The following is a 20727-nucleotide window of genomic DNA, read 5'->3' as shown; positions in this document are numbered from 1 at the left end:
ATTAGAGGATCAGCCCTGGCAGCAGTTTTCTCTGTTCTTCTGGTAAAGTTTGTTAAAATACCTTTGAACGCAGGATAGTCTGACTCCAAAATGTTGGGTTTTGAAAATTTCCTGATAAAGAAAATCCATCATTATGTGAGAAAGTGTCTAAAATCATCTGTGCTAAAAAAAGAGACACAAAGACCAAATTATGTACACAGAATGCACACTTTATTCATAAAGGAATATTAAAACATGCGGTAAAATGATTCCACCCATAATTTAAAAAAGATAAACTGCAGATACATTCAACTCCAGTCCTTGAGGTGTGCAGTCCTGCATGTTTGTTCCATCAGACTGTAGTAAAACACAATGGATCCAGGCAGGGGACGCCTGAAGGACTGTTGTTGAACTTATCTGCTGTGTGAGCAGTGCCTGAAAACCAGTGGTGATCAGTTGATGATCAGATGATGGCGAAGGTCTTGATTTGAAGCAGCATGAGGTCACTTGTGGCATGTCGTCCCAACTTAAGGTTATGATTCCACTTTCATTGACTGTTAGATTTCTTTAAACCTGTACAAAAGTAAAAAGTAGATCATTAACAATTGGGGCACTGAACACTTTTTATCTCTTTGACGAGTAAAGAAGTGGATTTTTTCACTATATAACAAAATAATGATAAATAACATAGCCAAAGATAAAAAAAGATAGACATTTTTAAAATATAAGGAAAATAAATCTTTGCATTTCGAGGTGTATTAAGAGATATTCTCACCCTCTGGCTCGAGGAATGTGTCCACACCAGCCTCTGATCTCCTTGTAAACAAGCCGCGACAATAACTGAAACGTTAACAGGAGAATCCTTGTCAATGCCAAGGCTTTGTTGGCATTTTAGATTAAACAGTAGAAAAGTAGAGTTTCATACCAGGCAGGCCAAGACATCGGCAGAGATCAGCATGTAGAAGACGTTGTTCCAGCCACTGTGAGAAATTAGACCAGCGAACAGAGGCCCTAACGCAGCGCCTGCAGAGCACACAAACAATCATCCTCATTATTATGCAATAAGAGTTCTTCATAGCAAAGTGAGAGTATAATAACAACAGTGTCAACAGTGGAAAGGAAAAAAATATGAAAAGTGGACCTTCAATTACATTTCTATTGTCAAATGTTTAGTTATATTTACAATTTAAAACTGAACAAACATGTTTCGCCTTAACCATAAACTAAACAACCGAAGCAATCAAAAATCCTAATTTTTTATTGATTATTTTCCCAAACTAATTCCAAATATAGACATTTAAAATGTTAAAACTTTAAAAAATCAGTAACTTGACATTAGAAAACAAACAATAACTGAAGTTGACTGAATTCCACAGCAACATACACATTTATCCGCTGTTTTTTTCAAAAAAATAATAACCGTCTGCCTAATGTGTGGGTCCATCTTTGATGCCGAAGTCGCCCCGAATCATCACATGAACACCTTCAACCCCTGAAGGTTTGTTCTAGTAGCAGGAACCAGAGGAACGCATCTCCATTGATTGGACTCGGATGTTCTGCACATAATTTACAAGTTGGACTGAGGAAAAAAAAAAATAACAGCGTTTTCCTCTGTGGCTCATTCATGCTGCTGAAAAAGTAACTCTGCGCCATCTAGAGCTGAACGATTTTGGAAAATAATCTAAATGCAAACACTGCGATAGCGATTTAATACGCAAATATTTTTTCAAGGGCCTCTTGTCATGTATTTTTCAATGAACACAAGCAATAAATCAATCTTTCATAATAAACAATTTCAGATTCAACAATAAAGCAAATAAATCTGTGGCTTTACCTCTTCAACATATCTAACTAACTTCACGTTTCATGGAACATGTAAACATGTGGACTGCACTTCTTAAACACTCTCTGGATAAAAAGAAAAAAAAAATATTGCAGCCATTGGGATTAGAAAAACGTGTTTTATGATATTGTGATATTATCGCAAATGCGATTAATCGTTCAGCCCTAAATTCTGAATTTTCATCAATGAAAAACAATAAAAAATAATCTGCAAAATCTACAAAAAACAACCAAAACCAAAAAAAAATCCACCTAATCAACTAAAACCAAAAGAATTCAACTGAAAAATAAAATGGAATTCAATCCTTTAAACCTGTGTGTGTGCGTGCCTTCTGAATCATTTCCTGATCAACAGACCTGTCACACAAATAAAGCGTAAACACACTCATTACAGCACCATCACTGTTTGTGGAAATCATGGCTGTTTTTACACTGAATTCCAACACTAAAAGAAAATCTGTGACTAAAATTTGGATTCAAAATCAGATGGCACAGATTGACTTCCATAAAGAAAAGTCGTCTCATCAGGCAACGCTGCATCCTGAATACAGTATAATAGGGATGTGAAACTGGTGTTAGTCAGGGGCTGCATTCAACTCTATTTGTTCCCAAGTGGGACAGTCTGGGAAACTTCTATCATAGAGCTGGAATCAGGCCTTAAAAGTTGGACCTGACACAGCCAGAACCCAAATGAAGCCATTTTCTTTAACTTTTCATTTATTTATCAGAGATCAGTCTTCAAGTCGCCTCCTCAGCATCCATTTGCACAACTTTCTCGCGCTAATTGAAATGCATCACCTGACCCGTGTAAAATGATAAACATTAAGGCGACTTTAAGACTCTCTCACAGCAGAGCAGGTGTTCTCCTCTCACCTATGGACCCGGTGCCGTCAATGATGGCCGTCACTGTGGACAAAGCTCTGGAGTTTCCTCTTAGACACTCGTGAGTTCCCTGTAGAAGAATGATGAATACAGACACATTTATCATCGACTTGCCTCCCACATCAAATCATTGCCCGCTATTTAATTATTTCACCTTTTTTAGACTTTTCATAACCTATTTTTTCTCTCTTAATAATTACATTTTTTTTTTTTTAAAACTTCGATTTATCAACTGTGTTTCGAATCAGTGTCGTTGAATCTTTGTTGACATTAACATTTTCGTCAGTTTTCATCCACTACATTTTTTTAGGTAACAATAACTAGAAAATAATAAGAAATAAAAAATATACGGGAACAAAAACTATATCTCAATAGATATTGATATTTTTGTCGACGAATAAAAGTTAAACTATAATTTTGTCACATGGGACGAAATATATATATATATATATATATTTTTTTTTAATATATATATCTTATAGTTTATTTTATTCAATCATAGAATATTCTTATTCTAAAAGGTTAATTATATGTAATCCATTGATGTATAATAAATGTGCCTTTTCTAACATTCCACACTACAAAATAAGTAATAAAAGTATGTATGATTCGTGCTATTATCATATCAGATCAATAACGGCATCGGCCAATACCCAAGGCTGCAATATATCGGTGTCGTATCGGAAGTGAAAAAGTTGTATCAGGACATCCCTAGTATAAACGTGATTTCTTTGCAAATCTACTGTTCAAACCATGTCCCCCCCCCAAATGTGTTTTAACCTTAATGGACACAGAACACTGAGTGTGTCCTTTTTTTCCATTACTGTTGTTCCCCACCCTTCATCTTTAATTATTTTATCATTTCAGGTAAAATAATTTTTTCCCCCCAAGAATTAATAAAAAAATGTAACTGTTGTGTGTGGACTCACCAGGTCAGCTGACACGGCTGTAGTGATGAGTGCGTACGGCCCGTTCACCAGGCCACCGCACAGCAACAGCATACCTGCACAAAAGCAAAAAGACGGTCTGGTTTTAGACATATAAACAACATATTCAATGTTTCATCTAATGATGTCATCTATGTTTAAGAGGATGAACGATGGAAAATAATCATACCGATTGTAGTGCCAAGGCTACTTTGTCCGATGTAGTTATAGAGGAAGAGCTGAGACAAGAGTAAAAAGACTGTTAGACATACAGAATATATTTAATATGTAAACACATATAATGAGTTTTAAATGAGTTTTAAATGAGGAACATAGCAAAGATTAAGGAAGGGTCAGATGTGCTCCAACATGCCTGAATCTAATTATGATGTCACCATTTAATCATTAATAAAGACTTTCCACAGCTTTTAACTAGTGTTGGACAATCAACAACATTTTTCTATAAGTGCTGCAATCCAGTAATACGAAATGTAACCTTTTTTTGTAATACTTTAAACTTAATAATCATGATATTCACACAAAAGGTCAACGCTCACCATTGGAGCAGCGAGGATCAGCATGACCCAACATGTGGTTGCTCTCCCACCAGTGTAGTCTGAAGCGAGGCCTGCCAGGATTCCTCCTGAGGAAGCAAACACACAATCAATATACAGTATTAAAGCAGAACTCAGTAACTTAGCGCTCCCTTTTGGTTATGTCACTGTCATAAACACTCCGCACCATGATATAAGTTTGAGAAAAGTGAATTTGTAGACAACCGTGTGCAGCCACGGGGCTGGTCATAATCTAGCATTAGTTCGTATTGGGCTGCCGTAAAGCAGTACGTCTTGCAAACTGGGTCAGATGCAGGAAAGTTGTATGTGTGGAGGGTTTTATTAAGGTGAAATAGTTACTTAGTTCTGCTTTAATCAACAACCAAACTCCAAAAAATGTTTATGGTTGTCGTTAGATTTAAATGTGCAGACTCATTGTGGCATGTAATGACAGGAGAAGATCATATGAATGTGAACTTACTGACTGGTATATCCAAACCACTGAGGTGCAATAAGGAAAAAATAATGTACGTTATTCACTACACCAGCAAGTGGTCATAATGTTATGGCTGAGCATGTAGCTCTTTAACGTTTCCATTTAACACATTCAGTCGCATTACAATTAAATCTATAGCAATAGTTTTTAATCGGTGGGTCGGGACCAGAGCTTTTATTTTGAAAGGTATTTGATTATTTGATATAAGAGCATCTACTCTTACCTCTGACACTATGAGACAGTGAAATTGTTCTTTGGTTTTCTTTAGTGGATAAAGTTTCCTTGTTATTTAGCAACAGAAAATAATTATTCATTCTTTGATTTCACTTGTTTTCATTAAGTTTGTTTTAAGTTTTAAATGTAAGATATCTAATGTATTTGGATTTATTTATATTTGTTATAATTTGTTCTTCATTGAGTCTCAGAAATACATTTAATCCATCTTCAGGATACACAAACACACATGAATAACAAATAAAGCCATACATACATTTATCATTTTGTACATTGTTCAAATCCCTGCAGGTTGGAAAATGGATTGAATGATGGATGTTAAAGAATTATTTTTTTAATTATTTGTTACCAACTATACATTTGCAAAACAGAATTGTATAAAAATAGACAAACTGCATTTACAGTTAAGATCAAATAAGAATGCCGTATACTGAATTTTGAAAAGATTCAAGCCATCAAATGCTTTACTGTATTGGATGAAAATATGATAAAATAAAATAAAACAAAGCAAATTAAAATAAAATAAAATAAAGTCATTCAAACAGAATAACATAAAGAAAAAGGTGGAAATAAAACAAAATAAAACCACACTATGCTCTTGTCCTTCAAAACTTACCCAGAATTCCTCCAACATCAAACAGGGTCGACATATCCCCGGCTTGCTTTGCGTCAAAGTGAGCTAAAAAAAAACAGAACGGACAGGAAAACAAACCTTGGTCACCTGTGCCACTGCTATCAAACAATGTAATGTAATGTTGTGTGTGTGTGTGTGTATAAATACTGACCAATGTTAGAGATGTAGAGAGGAAGCCAGTAGAGAAAAGTGTAGCTGACCAGTTTGGCAAACAGCAGACAGAGAGAAAACTCCACCACTCCCTTTGAACGAGAGCAAACACTCATTACTCAATACTCTACATCTCCACTAGATGGCAAAAATAAAATCTACTTTATTCAATTCTAAAGTTTAGAACGGGCCAGGCAACAAAAATAGTGACATTGTTACAAGATAAGAAGTTAACTGTACTAAAAGGACTACAACAATATGAATCAAGACTAGATAGAATATGGCAAGTTAAACACATTTGACTAAATTACATAAATAAATTAAAGAAAGTTGGATAGAACAAAATAAATCCACACAAGTTGTGAATAGAGCAATTAGGCAAATAAAAAATGAATTTATAAGATAGGATCAGCTGAAATATATTAGCTTATGACAAAAGAAGATAAGGTAACAATAATCAGTTCTAGACTAAATCAGATAAAACAATGGTTGGAGCTAAATTTTTATTAAAAGAATATGCAAAACACTGCCCGGCACATGTTTTCTAAAAAAAAGCAATAATGTTCAAAAAAATGATTTAAAAATAGATACAAGTTAAGAGTGAGCAGTCAAACTGGATGTAGAAATGTTAAGTGATTATTTACTGACGGCAGGTTTGACAGCCTTCGGTTTGTACCAATGATTCTCAACCAGAGGTACATGGAGAGAACTTCCAAGATGATGCAAATGTTCTAGATCTTTTCAGAACCTGTTTTAAACATCATACTGGAGCACAAGACAGTTTTTTCCACCCCATCAATAACAATTTGCTACACAATTAATTAATCCTTCTTAAATTGCCCTTAGGAGTGAATGGCAGGGTTGGTGTCAATTACAATTTAATTTACGATTACAGTTACCAGCATTTTTTCCAATTACAAATAAATTACAATTGTTTTTGTATCCTCAGAAAATCAATTACAATAACGTTCTCAATTACTAAAGTTAAATTACAATTAATCACAACTGCTGAGCCTGAAAGAAATAATAAAAGTGAATCTTCCTCTTGCATTAGCTTTCCATTAGCATCTCTTATGAGAACGGGTCCTATATCAGCTCTAAAATACTCTAAAAACAAATACCTATCATCTAATTACTTTCTTATCTATTGGTTACCTTGTTAGGCTTCCTAATCAATGAAAACATAGGCCTTGATACTTTTGGTGAGGGAGTCTGAGCCTTTTTCATGTCAGTATACCCCTAATAACTGTTAGTTTAATAACTACATACTGTATGTGCAGAACTCAGTGTTTGGAATAACGGCGTTAGGTAACGGAGTTTGTTTTTCAGTAACGGGGTAATCTAACTAATGACTTTTTACGCCGTTACAACGCCGTTATCGTTACTGAACGTTAAATGAGGTGCGTTACATGCATTGATTAAATAAACTGTTATCTGAAAGCATCCCCGGCTTCTGACTCAACTGTTGTGACGAGGTGGGTTAAAAACAAGGTGAGCGATAATGATTGGCTTAGGCGGCGTCATGTTTCATGGTAGCCAATCAGAGCCAGTGTTTTTACACACGTGCCAGCAAGAGGGGGCGGGTTAAAAACAAGGTGAGCGATTATGATTGGCTAAGCCGGCGTGCCAGCACACGCGACACACACACACACACACACACACACACACCCACACACAGAGCAGATTGGAAGAAGCAGCAGAGATGGTGAGCGTGGCGCAATCTGATGAGAAGTTGACATTTTTAAGGTGACGATACAAACACTACTTTAAATTAATTGTGGTCAAAGGCAAGAACGTGTATGTGAAGTGTGCATTATATCCAGGAGAGAAGACTTTGTCCACATCCGTTGTAAGCAACTCAAAATTAATGAAGCACCTCACAACGATACTCGCATCTAAAAAATGTGAATTATTTGACATAGAGCAACTTTTTTTTTTTTTTTTACAGTAACGCAAATAGTTACTTTCCTTGGTAATGAGTTACTTTTATTATAGAGTAATTTAGTTACTAACGCAGTTACTTTTTTGAACAAGTAGTGAGTAACTATAACTAATTACTTTTTTGAAGTAATGTTCCCAACACTGGCAGAACTGTACATACATAGAACTGTAACGTGGTTTCCCAGTTTTTCGTTACATTATAATTGGCAATTACAATTACAAAGTCAATTATCTGAACTCTATTACAATCTAATTATCATTACGACAGCAACACATTTCCTAAATTACAATTACAATTATAATTATGCCATAATTGTAATTAATTATTAATTACGCGATTACTATTATAATTGAGCCCAACCCTGGTGAATAGGATATGAGAGGTTGTCGATGTACACAGGTCAATGGTTTCACTTACTGGTATTCTGAGGGCCCCCAAGAAGCTGATGGCCTTGCTGTGATCCTCCTCCACCTCCTGAGACTCCGTGTAGATGCCGCTATTGCTGGTTCGGTCCCCACTAGACGCGTTCTGCAGGAGAGGCTCACACTCTCTCTCGTTCTCACTCTGACACAGAGACATAAATGTGTTTGAGCTGGGGCTGGTGAGATTTACCTTTGGAGGAAGACTGGCGTTCTCTGCGTCCCTCACATGGTGCTGAGGAGGAGCGCAGTTCACATCCTCTGGTCCTGAAACAAGAGAGGGAGAGGACATGTGTATCAAGCTGTGTATTCACTCTGATTGGATGATGTCCGTGCGGTTCCTGAGACTGACTCTCAATTAGGAAGAAAAAGCACAAAACGCCGGTGGAGGCGATGATGAGTCCGGGAACGATGAAGGACATCCCCCAGGATGAAGAGACAAACACGCCTGCGATGAGGGAGCCCAGGATGTTTCCCACCGAGGTGTGGGAGTTCCACACGCCCATGATGAAGCCACGCCTGAAGACCACAACACAAACTAGAGTGAGGAGCTGTGTCTGATGCCGGTTAACAAGAGATGAGACGAGATGATGTAAAACTTTATTAGTCTGACAGCAAATAAAAAAATATTAAAAAAATTATATAATAATAATAATAATAATAATAATAATAATAATAATAATAAATAGTAAAATATTACTAAAAAAAAAAGGAAAAGCAACAGAAAAGCAATACTCTCCAGGAGCTTGAACCCAGTGCTGTAGCACATTTATTAGCTGCAAGGATATACATTCTATCAAAATATTTATATGACATTAATTATTACATAATATTCATGGAGTGCAAGTGGGAGGGAAGAGTGTTACTGTTACACTGTTACATATATATATATATACTATATATATATATATATATATATATATATATATATATATATATATATATATATGTATATATATAGTTTATTTTCTCTCTAATTTCTTTCACATTGTTTTACTTTTTTGTATTTCACAATGTAATAAAAAAAAATCAATAAAAAAAAAGTAGATCTTTAAGTTTTAGGTTTCTCGCATTTATTTTTATTTTTTCTTACATTTTTGTCAGGTAATTTGAATTTTTAAAGACATTTACAGCCTATATCACACTTTGAATAAAGCAAGACTCAATGATTGAATCTATTGAGACTAACATAACAAATAAAACTCATACATTCAATGTAAGCTTTCCCTTTAAGTATTCCTAGTAGCTCCAAAAGAGCAGATTTCTTTTGTTGATGAATGCAACCCACTGATGATTATTACTTTATTTACTGTATTTAATCTTCTGGTGCTTTCTGTTACTTGAAGCTGGTTTCAAACCAGTCGTACCAGTACTAGATCGTGATAACAGTCTTAAGGTTGATAATGAGCTCAGAGAGAATCCTAACCAGTTGTACCTTGTGTGTGTTTGTCTGAATGTGTGTGTCAGAAAACAACAATTGATACATGTACATTCAGCAGGATTGAGCTCCATCTGTACTCACTTCCCCTTTCCAAACCAGTTGCCGACACAAGCAACCACAGCCGGCCACCCTGTGGTCTGCATCAGTCCGTTCAGGATCTGCAGCGGGAAGCAAAAACACACACAGGGGGAGCATGGTCAGCAAAGAGAGCATTGATTCTTAACATTCTTGCTCCGAGTAATTCCAGACAGGAAGAGCAGTCATATGATGCAGCTCAGAGTCATGTGATCATGTGAGTGAAGCCTGAAAGAATCTCTCCTTCCTCCTTAAAGTCCCCGTGTAAAGCAGAAATACACTTGTGTTATGAGTTCGTCACATCACAGAAACATGTGGTCAATGACCACTGAGCCAAATTTGAATGATGAAAAAAATTGCTAAGTATAGAAAATTAGGTCTCAAAATCATGGAAAAACATGTACTTCTATCTGCTGTTAAATGCTGAGGGCGCGTCAGTTATATGGGCTGGAACCACGTCCATGCACGGGAAGGGCGCCGGCTTTGTGCATTAACCATAACCTTATGGGAGAGAGCAGTGTGAAAGACGAAAAACTTAGGAAAAATCCAAAAAAGGAGGATATGTGCATTCCTCCCAGGTAGAGTCTGAATTGCGCCCACTCGAGGTGAAAAATAAAAATGTGGTGCAAAAAAAGTGCTAATTTCATTGAAAATGTGGCATGCGTTTTATTCCTCTGTGTCCGAATATGTGGTTTGTTTTTGGCTAGGGGCCATATTGCGCCCGCTGGAGGCCGCAGAAGTTTGCTGTGCTTCAGCAGCAGGGTCAGGTTTATGCTAATGATGGCTCCGTGACGTAACGCGGCTATGATTTCTAACCCGCCCATTAAATCCAGAACACAGAAATTTGAAACACAGCTTGTCAAGCCAAGCTCCACACCTATATTCTAAATGGTTGAATGGCTTTGTACATGTTTTAAGGAATATATTTATGACCTATTTAAAGTGTTAAGAAGAAAATGTCAGAATTTGCTTTACATAGACTTTAAAGGAGAGAGATGATCAAATAACAAATACAGTAACCCTAATCCAGGGCTAGACTTTATCTTATGCCCAAAATGTTTGCAGCATTAACATAAAAAACCCTGAATAATATACCAAATTTAATTAATATAAGTTAAATTGTTGAATTTAAACATGCAAGACACATTTTTGGTTGTGGTAAACATATCAAATGTAACTGGACTATATGGATTCTACAGCTCTGAGTGCAAAACCTTTACATTATCGAGGTTTTTAAGTCTTTTATGAATTTTTTTTTGTGTTGTTCTAACTTTATTATAGATTTTAGGGTTTTTGTTTTTCAAAGTTGCATGTATTTATGAGGTTAGAAAGGGTTAGAAATAAAATTGCTTTTCCTTTACACCACTTGTGGGGAATCGATGCAGCTTTTATTATCTCCTCCTCTTACACACCTGACTCAGATCCATCTCTCATTAGCCTTATAATGAACCTCGATTTATAATCATGTGCGTTGGAGCAGGGATACTGTACATCAAAGACATGTAGGACTGCAGCCCTCCATTATTTGATTTTTGGCACGCCCATTACAGACAGTTTCTCTCTGGGAGTCAAATTCAAGTTTTTGTCAGTTGAGCTTTTTCTATTTAATAAATATATATAAAGTGTATTAAGTATTTTGGGTTTTGAACCACACTTTTCCCAACTAAGATTTTTAAATAGATCTGTTTAAACTATGTCAGGTAAAGTCCTATACTTGTTTAAATAATTAAATAAACTAGAACTCAGAGAATAGGGGCAGAGAGCAGAGGGATGTGATTACCTGGATGGAGGCATAGTACCACAACGTATGGATGTTTAAGTAGAAGCCGAGGCCAAACAGACATGTGAACACACCGCTCATCACCATCCCAAAACTGAGATAGTATCTAAGGGACACGCGCTCTCCAAAGATCCCACTGCAAACACAAAGATGGAGCTAGGTTTAACGGACAAGTTTTAGAGAACACACAAGGTGCTTTGATTTCAGAAGACACAAACCTGAAGAACATGCCAATGGCATAAGCAACCAGAAAAGAGTTATCCAGCACCCCAAACAGCGTCTGATAGTTATCTTGGTCTACAGAAAAGACAGACATTTTTTCTGCTCATTAACACATAAAAATCTGGATATCATCAGCACATTCATTAATGTGCATCTGTGATAGCTTGGACACAAAACTAACTTCCGCAGTATTACATATTTCCCTCTCCGTGGATTATTCTAAATAAATAATGGTGTTATGAGTGATTGTCGGCATTCCACGAGGAAATAGCCATAGTGATGTTTCTGGAATGTTACATTCAGTTGGTCAAGCAACTACTGTGCAAAAATGGGAGGTATTTCAACCTCAAGTAGCGACTGTGTGGAAGGTTTTATTGTTCTTCTGGATGTGTTTTTTTTTAAGTTGTCACATTGTCAAGCAATGAAATCATAATGCTATAACACATTATGAGGATCTGTGTTGTAAAAGTGAAAGGTCAATAAGGTATTTGCTGTTCATTTCTGCCGTCCAGTTTGATATATGACCTAAAGGTCTGAGCAAAGGTCAAACAGTCAAAATGTATAAAATGAACTACAGCTCCAACCTACTGTGATAAGGAAACAATCTGCTCAGCAGATGTCTGGTGTTCAAAGTCCCAGAGACTATGTCACTTTAAAGGCTCATTCTTTTTGAAATGTTATGTATTGGCACAAAGATGACACTATATTTTCAAATAAAGCTCATATTTGTTTGTGAGACTTTATATGAAATAATAAAGATATAAACAGAAAAAAAATCTTGGATCTTAACAGAGGTTTTCCCAGCTCATGATGGCTTCTGTTTTTCTCTTTGAGCATTGTGTGCTTTGACTATTATAAACTTACCAAATGGCTGCCAGTCACACCAAGTGGCATTATTAGTGATGTTCAGGTCTGCAGGGCGAATAGCAGTTGAGCAGTTTCTGTGCAGCTCGCTCTGGGAAAGTAAGAAAAATATAAATGATATGTAGATTTAAAATTAATAGGAAATTAAAGCAAAAACTAATATTTTCTGTTCTTTATCTTATCTTTATCTCCGCCAAGGAGGTACTGTTTAGACTAGCAGGATTAAAACTGTACGAAACGGATTTTGACAAAATTTTAAGCAAAGTTAGACCCTAGATTACATTACATTTTGGAGGGGATCCATTCCAGATTAATATACTGACTAGATCAGTTTAAAAAATGAATGATTCCCAATGTTCAGCTCTTTGAGCTGGCTCTACAGCACCTCCTGCTGGTGTGTTTGCGTGTGAATGATCAGGATACCATGATTAGGATCATTGATCCAGATAACTGCCAATATCTGGAAATGAGGATATGTGGCACTTGGTGGAGATTTGCATTTTTGTTTAAGATGGTTTGTGTTATCATTTGCCTTCTTTTCTCAGAAAGGCCCTTTGTGGAAGAAAAACATGAAAGGGAAATAAAGTAGGGCACTACTGTTGTTTTGTAGTATTTACTGTGGTTTTAGTCATGTGGCACAACACATTAAATTAACAGTATGTAAAAACTTATCACAAATAATTGTTTATGGATCTGCACGTGAAAACCGCTTTCCTCTAATTTGAGGGAAATCAAACATTTTGAATGTATTCAGATTAGATTTGTGCAATGGGCAAGAAGACAATTGAACCAGAGTTGCTTCTTAAAGGTCTCATATTATACTATTTTTCATCTCCATTTGTTCTATGAACCCCAACAACATAGTATTTGAGGTTTATTTTTCCAAACTAAACTCTGAAAAGTGACTTCCTGAGCAGTTCTAAAATCAGGCTGTTTAGAGACCACCTTAAGCATATTCATGCCTTGCTCTGTTACGAGGGGGATCATTGATCACAAAAATTATTGTATTATGCTATCCACACACTGTTGTTATAGTTTTCAGCTGAAAAAAACTGTACATGACAATAAAACTAATGACTACTTAAGTGGCTATTGTTATTGTGAGTCCGTCTCAGTGCTTCAGGGTCCGTGTTTATCTCAGTAGCAGTAGCAGTCATTCAGCAGTCATTCAAACTCTCACCGGAGTGTTAAGCTGCTATGTCACTTTCTCTGCTCTTCTAACTACAGGAATAGTGCATTCAATGTAATAATCATTTGTTTTGTCCAACGCTGCATCGCATTGTGTCACAAACACGTCAGATCAGCAATACGAGGCGATATAACAGGTACTAAAAATGTGTTTGCTCCAGCTACAGCGTTGTTGCCCACTGCTCCTCAGAGAGGGGTTAAATGCTGAGAACACATTTTGCATATGTAGCTTTACATATATGACAATAAAGTATAATATGTATTCCTTTTTACTAGAACGGCAGGTTACACAGAAGTGCCTCAACACTTCACTGCTCCAATGCACCAAACCAGAAGATGTGCCGGAAAGCACAAGAGTGGAGTACACCTCCGCATGAACAAATAGTGCATACACTACAGTGTACGTTCACTGTGGAGGCAAGAAGCAGGCAAGTTCTGTATTTAGTTTTACCGGTAGCCATCACTCCTTCGCGAGCAAGAAAAAACAATGGCGGCCTCTGTGAATGTGGAAATATTGCTACTATTAGTTCCACTAATCCCAGTTTCCAGATAACACCCTGACAGTCACAGTGGATATCTTTAAGGCATAATAACAATGAGCTTTAATCATAGCGTTAGATCCAGTCAGATTACATGTTTAACCACAGTGTCAGTTAAACTTCCTAAAAAGTCTTCATTCAGACTCTTGTTGATATTTTCCTAGATTCCTAGTTAAAATTTCAATAAACCCGATTTAACGTGATCCTTTCTAATCTACTAGGAACATCTACAGTTCCTACCGTGCCTGTTGTTTTAGGATAACATAATAATTATCTTTGTATTTTAACAACAATAAAAAGAGTTCACTGTCATCTTTTTTTTTTTTTTTTTTTACAACTTGACTACTAAATGTCGTGTCTCCTGCACTTGAGATGAAGTTCACGTTTCTGCTTTTAAAGACACACAAAAACTTTTCTGTGGATTTGTGAACTCTCTGAGGTCAGCTTTAATTTACCATTCATCGCGCTCATTTATCTTCAAAGAGTTTTAAATGGCGGTAGAATGAAACTGTGCTGCAGATCACAGAGCTGCTGATTGATCTACTCACCTTAACAATGCTGATGGGTTTCCGTGACAGATGGTAGGCAGTGTAGAAGAGGAAGGTGAGAACTAGGATAAAACCACGGTACCTGCAAGATGACCAGATTAAATTAAAAACAAAGGTGACAATTTCTGCAGAAAAAGGAAGTAAAACTAATGTGACGTTGACTGTCATTTAAAGACCCTTTATATGAAGAAAAACTAACTTAAAGCTTTACACGGTTTTGTATTTTGCTAATCAAACAGATTCTTCTATGCTAATGTATTTGCCTCGCAAAAAAATAAAATAAATAACAACCGAAATCAGGTTTGAGTGAAACTTCATTTTAGTAATCTTTTTAGCACACAGTCCTGAGTCTAGTAACTGCACCTTATTTCATGTCCATCATTAACTATTGTGAAAATATAGAATATTTTACTAAAAATGCAGGATACAGAGAACACACACATGGATTATTCTTAAAAATACCAGATTTAAAACTCCCAGATCTCATCCAACTCAAAACTGCCCTAATGATGTATAAAGCAAGTAAAGGTGCACTTGGACCAAAAGTGTTGCAGAAAAGATTTTTAGAGAGAGAAGGGGAATATCATTTAAGAGTAAAACGACATTTCAAAATCCAATATGCTAGAACAACATTGCAAAAGGTGAGGGGGTTTCATTATGGAACTGCCTAAAGGATGAAATAAAACAAAGCACCAACATAAACCAGTTTTAAAAGCTTTTTAAATCATATATCATTAGTAAGTATAAGAAAAAAGGGCAACAATTTGACCTAGGACAGCAATAGTATATAATATGTATATAACAATATAAAATATATAATAAAATGTTTTTGTGAATTTATATAATGTCACTCTAAATTTAATTGATGGAATTTGTATCGTAAATATGAAATAGTATAATATTAATATCATGTACATGTCATATACATTCATGTGTATGTATGTATGTATGTATATATGCTAGATGTGAATGTGTAAACTGTATACAGTATATAAAACTTGTGCAGAATATATATTGAATGTATATTGTGAAAATAGTAATATAAGTTCAATATTTTTTGTGTGATATCATGTAGAGCAGTGTTTCTCAACTGGTGGGTCGGGACCAAAAAGTGGGTCGCGCACCTATACTGGGTGGATCGAGGACAGCTGGTCAAAAAATAAATAAATAATGTCTCATGTTGGACTTGTCTTTTATTTTGAAAGAATCTTTCCTTTTGACAGGCATGCTGGGAAATGCATATTGCACAGGAAAATATATAGATTTATGTTTTTAAAGAAAAATTATATATATGTGTGTGTTTTCAACAGCTATTTTTGAAAAACTAAATTTGGTTGGTTGAATTCTAAAAACAAAAGTGCGTCACGATTTAATAACCGTGGCATATGTAGGTCCCAGAGTGAGACCAGCTGAGAACCCCTGATGTAGAGAACCTTGTTTTGTGTTTTGTGAAGCTTTGCTACAATCTACACCCTTTCGGCTGAAAAATTGGACAATTGAGTGTTATTTGTTCTGTACTTTTTATTTGTTTGTGAAGACTACCAAAATATTCAAACAAAAATTCAAAGAAAGACTACCGGTACTTACCTAAGTACCGCTAAATACGTAAAACACTTTAAGGACGCACGTACATAGCTTCAAATGTTTATCCGAAAGTCATAAATATAATCTGAGGCGTAAAGTAACAACTAGAGAAAAGCAAACGCAACAAAAACAAGCTGCATTTGTTCTCCCGTTACACATCACTTGACTCTTAGTCTTATATTTTATTAAAAACACAAAATATCTAAAGCCACTATTAACACAAAAAAAATGGTCTTAATTACTGTGTTGAAAAGTGTAAAAAGCTACTTGTGGACAAATTACTTAATATATTATTACATATTATATAATAATATATTTAGTATTATTATATATTTATAGCAGCTGTTATAGCGTTGCTTCTATTTGAGTGTGTACGCTTATTATACTGCCCTGTTTGTGCCTCACCTTTATATTTACATGCAGTCATGAAACAACACACTGCACTGTGAAACAGCTTTTCATTATCATGACATTGCAGAGTAGTAACCAACTCGTGATGGTGAAAAATGCTTTTACGTCCATGTTAGTTATTAGGTCATTTATATCTGTTGTTTATTAGGTGTTTTTAAAAACCTTTATCTTGTTTCAGTCGTACTTCAAGCCAAAACTATGCACACTTGTTAAATTTGATGCTTGTAGAAATAGACAACTTCCTCATGTGAAAACATCTGACAGTTTCATCATTGTGGACCTTTTAAGACATTTTCAGGGAAAGCAAAACCGCTAATGAGAAGCTGGGGTTTTAAACAGCTGACAATAACCAGGCTAAGAAATAATACACAGTATTTATTTGTTTTTTTCACACAACAGAACTAACTCCTTATCATGAGGAGATAAAGATTATTCAACATTCAGATCGTCAGATTAGGCAAACCGCATTCACAATCGATTCATCCATGAAATGTGGATCAAATGCATTTACTTTGCTTTTTCCATCTGTTTTTTTTTTTTTTAAAACAGTAGCCACACATAAACTCAGCAGAAAAAGACTATTGGAGTACCACTAATTTACTAGACTTGGTTTTTATCGTATGCATTTCTATACTTTTCTGTAAATCGCTCTTATATTTTATACCTTATCTGTAAATATTTAACTTAGATTATGTTTTTATCTTATCTCCTTAACATCTATAAAAAGCTCCTATATTTCTTGCACTGTTTGGACTTGCACCAAATTCATTGAATCACTGTGTAAAGACAATTACCATCCATCCTATATTAACGCAGTGTTTCCCCGATAGTATATTTGGCAGGGCGCCCCACCCCACCCTGCCAAGAGGATCCCACCAAGAAATTATATTAATAGATTCAAAAAAATTATTATCCAAGTTAAGTTAAGTTTTTTAAAGGACCTATAACAGTCGTTTTATCAAATAAAAACGCTAACTCTAATTTGCGCTGGTATTGTTTTATTACGTCGCTATTCCGGTAAAATGGAATTAATCTTCAGCAGAGACTTCAATAGAGCCACTTAGCGGAGAGGATGTGCTTTCCATTCCACACAAATTAAAAATGCACGTGCTGACCTATCCACAAACGCACTTTACACAATTCACGAGCACAACTTAAGATTTACACGATACTTCATGATAAATACATACACGGATATATTTGTAGAGCTGAAAAACACGTGAAAATCTACAAAAATACATGTGAAAATTGTGGATATATACTGTAAGTGAATATTTTTGAGACAAATCTCCCAACATAGTTTTCCACCAAAACAACCCAACCAAAAACAGCGAGTTGCAAAGACACAAGCAAACACAGCGGTTAGCACGTGCGTGTCTGGAAACGGACCAACTTGTCCACGGCTGTATTTCAATATGTCTGAGCAGTGTTTGAGACGTAAGTGTGATTTATGTTTCTGTGTCACGTCGAGGGATCGACCGACATGGATTTTTTTAGGGCCGATACCGATACCAATTTTTATTTCCCATCAGCCCTTGCCGATAACGATACAAACTGCCGATATCACCTTTGTTCCCTTTACATCATAAAAATTATACAATGATGATAACAAAAGGTACGAGTGTCAATTTTAAAAAAAGGAACATTTATTGAAATTAACAAAGGTGAGGTAGAAGGACAAGAAGTAAAAAATATTTAACAAATATTAAAAACAGGTGATGTAGAACAAGAACAAGTACAACATATTTCTGCTCTCTGTAAATAATGAGGATCGGCGGACGCAGCAGCCCGCATCGACCAATGCCGATGCACGTAAAAAACGCATGTATCTATCATGTTGAGACTGTAGTTACTTGTAGCCCTCTATTAACATGCACCCCTACGCCGCAGCCTGACGCACGGCTGCGCATCAAAAAAATAAATCTGGTTTCAGTCTGTCAGCGCACGTTTCACAGAGATCCTCTGACCTTCATCACGACTGTACTTGGTCCGCGTTGTAAAAATCACTATTTGGATGGCATTAAAGCAGCACGCACAAGAAATGATGCACGCCGCAATGCCCTCTGTGTGCTTGGATAATAAATAAAGCAGAGAAGCTGATGCTCACCAAGAACTTAAATGCACTTTGTGCTTTAATGAGAGAACAGATTTAATTTGACTCTCTTTCAGCTGCTCAGTCAGTTATAGGCCCGTACAATATTATCTAATGTATGATTTCATTTTTTGTGCATTGTTGGAATGTCAGTCAGTGCAAAATAAATGTTTTCATATTTTTTATTTGATTTACTCTTTAAAGCATTAATATTAATTTATACAATTGTAATGTTTAGTTAGTACACATTCAGAGCAATAAATGCAATGGGACTAATAATTTGCATAATAATTTATTTTGGTGTTTTGGCCTCGGTTTTTTTCGTTTTGGGCCAAAAATTTGAATTCTGGTGCATCTGTACTACTTTACGATTCAAAAAACCAACATAAATCACAATAGACAAACAAATTAAAGGACTCTGGTGCATCTGTACTACTTTACGATTCAAAAAACCAACATAAATCACAACAGACAAAGATATTAAAGGACGATCGGAGGTTAAAGAAAAGTTGGCCTCAAGAAAAAATCTCGGCAGTTTGTTAAGTTGCTTATAAAAGTTTATTTTATTTTTTTTTTTATGTTTAGACGTAGGACATGTTTACAGTTTCAGAAGATTTAGGAATGTAATTGTCAGATAAAAAATATAAAATTGAAAACAAAGGGGTTTTAGTTATGCTCTGTAACTATGGTGATAATGAATAATAATAAAGTCCTGCAAGGACCTGAACAACGCTCATTTTTGACATACAAAGCCTTTAAAGGCATAGCCAAATATGTAGGAATTATTGGTTTTTATTATGTGTTATGATGTATTAACAAAAGTATGAAAGATGCACAACTGATAATACTGCCAGGGTTCCAATGGGCACAAAATCACTGTTTCTAGATATCCTCATTTAAATGTGAATATTTGGTGGTTAAGCTTTGGCTGCAGATGTAGCTTACCTCCACTGGTATAATTATTTCTAACTTGTTCTTTAAAAACAAAAAAAAAAAAAAAAACCTTAGACGTAATTGCACACTGTAAACAGCAGTAATAACACATTTATAACACGTATATCATGTGATCCAATGACCTGACTTACTGACTAGTTTACACTAACTCTGAGAGTTGGTGAGATAAAAACTTGAGTTAATCATTGATAATCCCAGTATGTGTGTTACTGTGAGTACAGAACAATAGATAAATAATAACTCACCAACTGTCCCGGGAAATGTACGTAATGAACCGTATTCCCGGTGCCAAAGGAGCCTTCATTGTAGTTCAAAACCTTTGTCAATTTCAGCGCAAAACAACACTTAAAACGTCCTCCCAGCCATGTCCAAGATGTGTAATAACAGCCACTCAGTGATTACAGGTTCATAACAGGAGACAAAAATCGGAATAGCAGAAAGAAAAAGAAGAAAGAAACGAGCTAAACCGGGACTAATACAGAATCACTTTGTGGAGTCACGACCGGTTAAACACGAATCTTTATGTTTAGCTGCTATCCTCCTGTTTTCTGGTGGTAAATACTCCCCGTAAACGTTCTTTGCTCCATAATGCGTCTTTAACTTTATATATGGCGGTCAGGAGTTCCTGCCTTCTTCCCTTTACACTGAAAACGTAACGAGTCACCGGTTATTTTAAGAAAAGAGCCGAAAATCGTCGCTGATGCGTCTGTAGCCACAAGATTTTCCAGGCGGACAACCTGGTAGCGAAGGTACGCTGCGTCTGACGTCATTACGCAAAGGACGAGGCATTTCCTGTCCACTGAGGACGTTGTACAGTCATTTGAGAGGAAAAAATAACATTCAACTATCAATATTTCGGGAAAATAAAACATTTATTAAGGTCTTGTAAGAACAAAAGATAAAAAAACAATCTAATTTTATGATTCTAGAAAAATTCGCTCCATAGTAGAATTACATATTATTGTAGGAAC

General features: G+C 35.8%; 1 protein-coding gene across 2 annotated transcripts; it reads right to left on the bottom strand.

The window, feature by feature from the left end:
* Positions 1 to 188: 188 nt before the first annotated feature.
* On the bottom strand, positions 189 to 20519 carry slc37a2 (solute carrier family 37 member 2). 2 transcript variants are annotated; one of them, XM_028467321.1, is made up of 18 exons: positions 20002 to 20519; positions 14716 to 14797; positions 12441 to 12531; positions 11573 to 11651; positions 11355 to 11490; positions 9581 to 9657; positions 8411 to 8577; positions 8252 to 8325; positions 8057 to 8167; positions 5699 to 5789; positions 5530 to 5592; positions 4187 to 4272; positions 3820 to 3868; positions 3633 to 3706; positions 2695 to 2773; positions 905 to 1002; positions 755 to 819; positions 189 to 552 (listed from the first exon to the last, which is right to left on the bottom strand). In XM_028467321.1, the coding sequence occupies exons 1-18, from the start codon at positions 20058 to 20060 to the stop codon at positions 537 to 539; spliced, it is 1497 nt and encodes a 498-aa protein (XP_028323122.1). In that variant the 5' UTR covers positions 20061 to 20519; the 3' UTR covers positions 189 to 536. The 2 variants fall into 2 exon arrangements, with proteins under 2 accessions (XP_028323122.1, XP_028323121.1); XM_028467320.1 differs by having other exon boundaries at positions 8057 to 8203; positions 8288 to 8325.
* Between the last annotated feature and the right edge of the window lie 208 nt (positions 20520 to 20727).

This window comes from Gouania willdenowi, chromosome 14 (genome assembly GCF_900634775.1).
Source record: "Gouania willdenowi chromosome 14, fGouWil2.1, whole genome shotgun sequence".
Classification (NCBI taxonomy): Eukaryota; Metazoa; Chordata; class Actinopteri; order Blenniiformes; family Gobiesocidae; genus Gouania; species Gouania willdenowi.
This window is presented reverse-complemented; position numbering and strand designations above follow the sequence as displayed.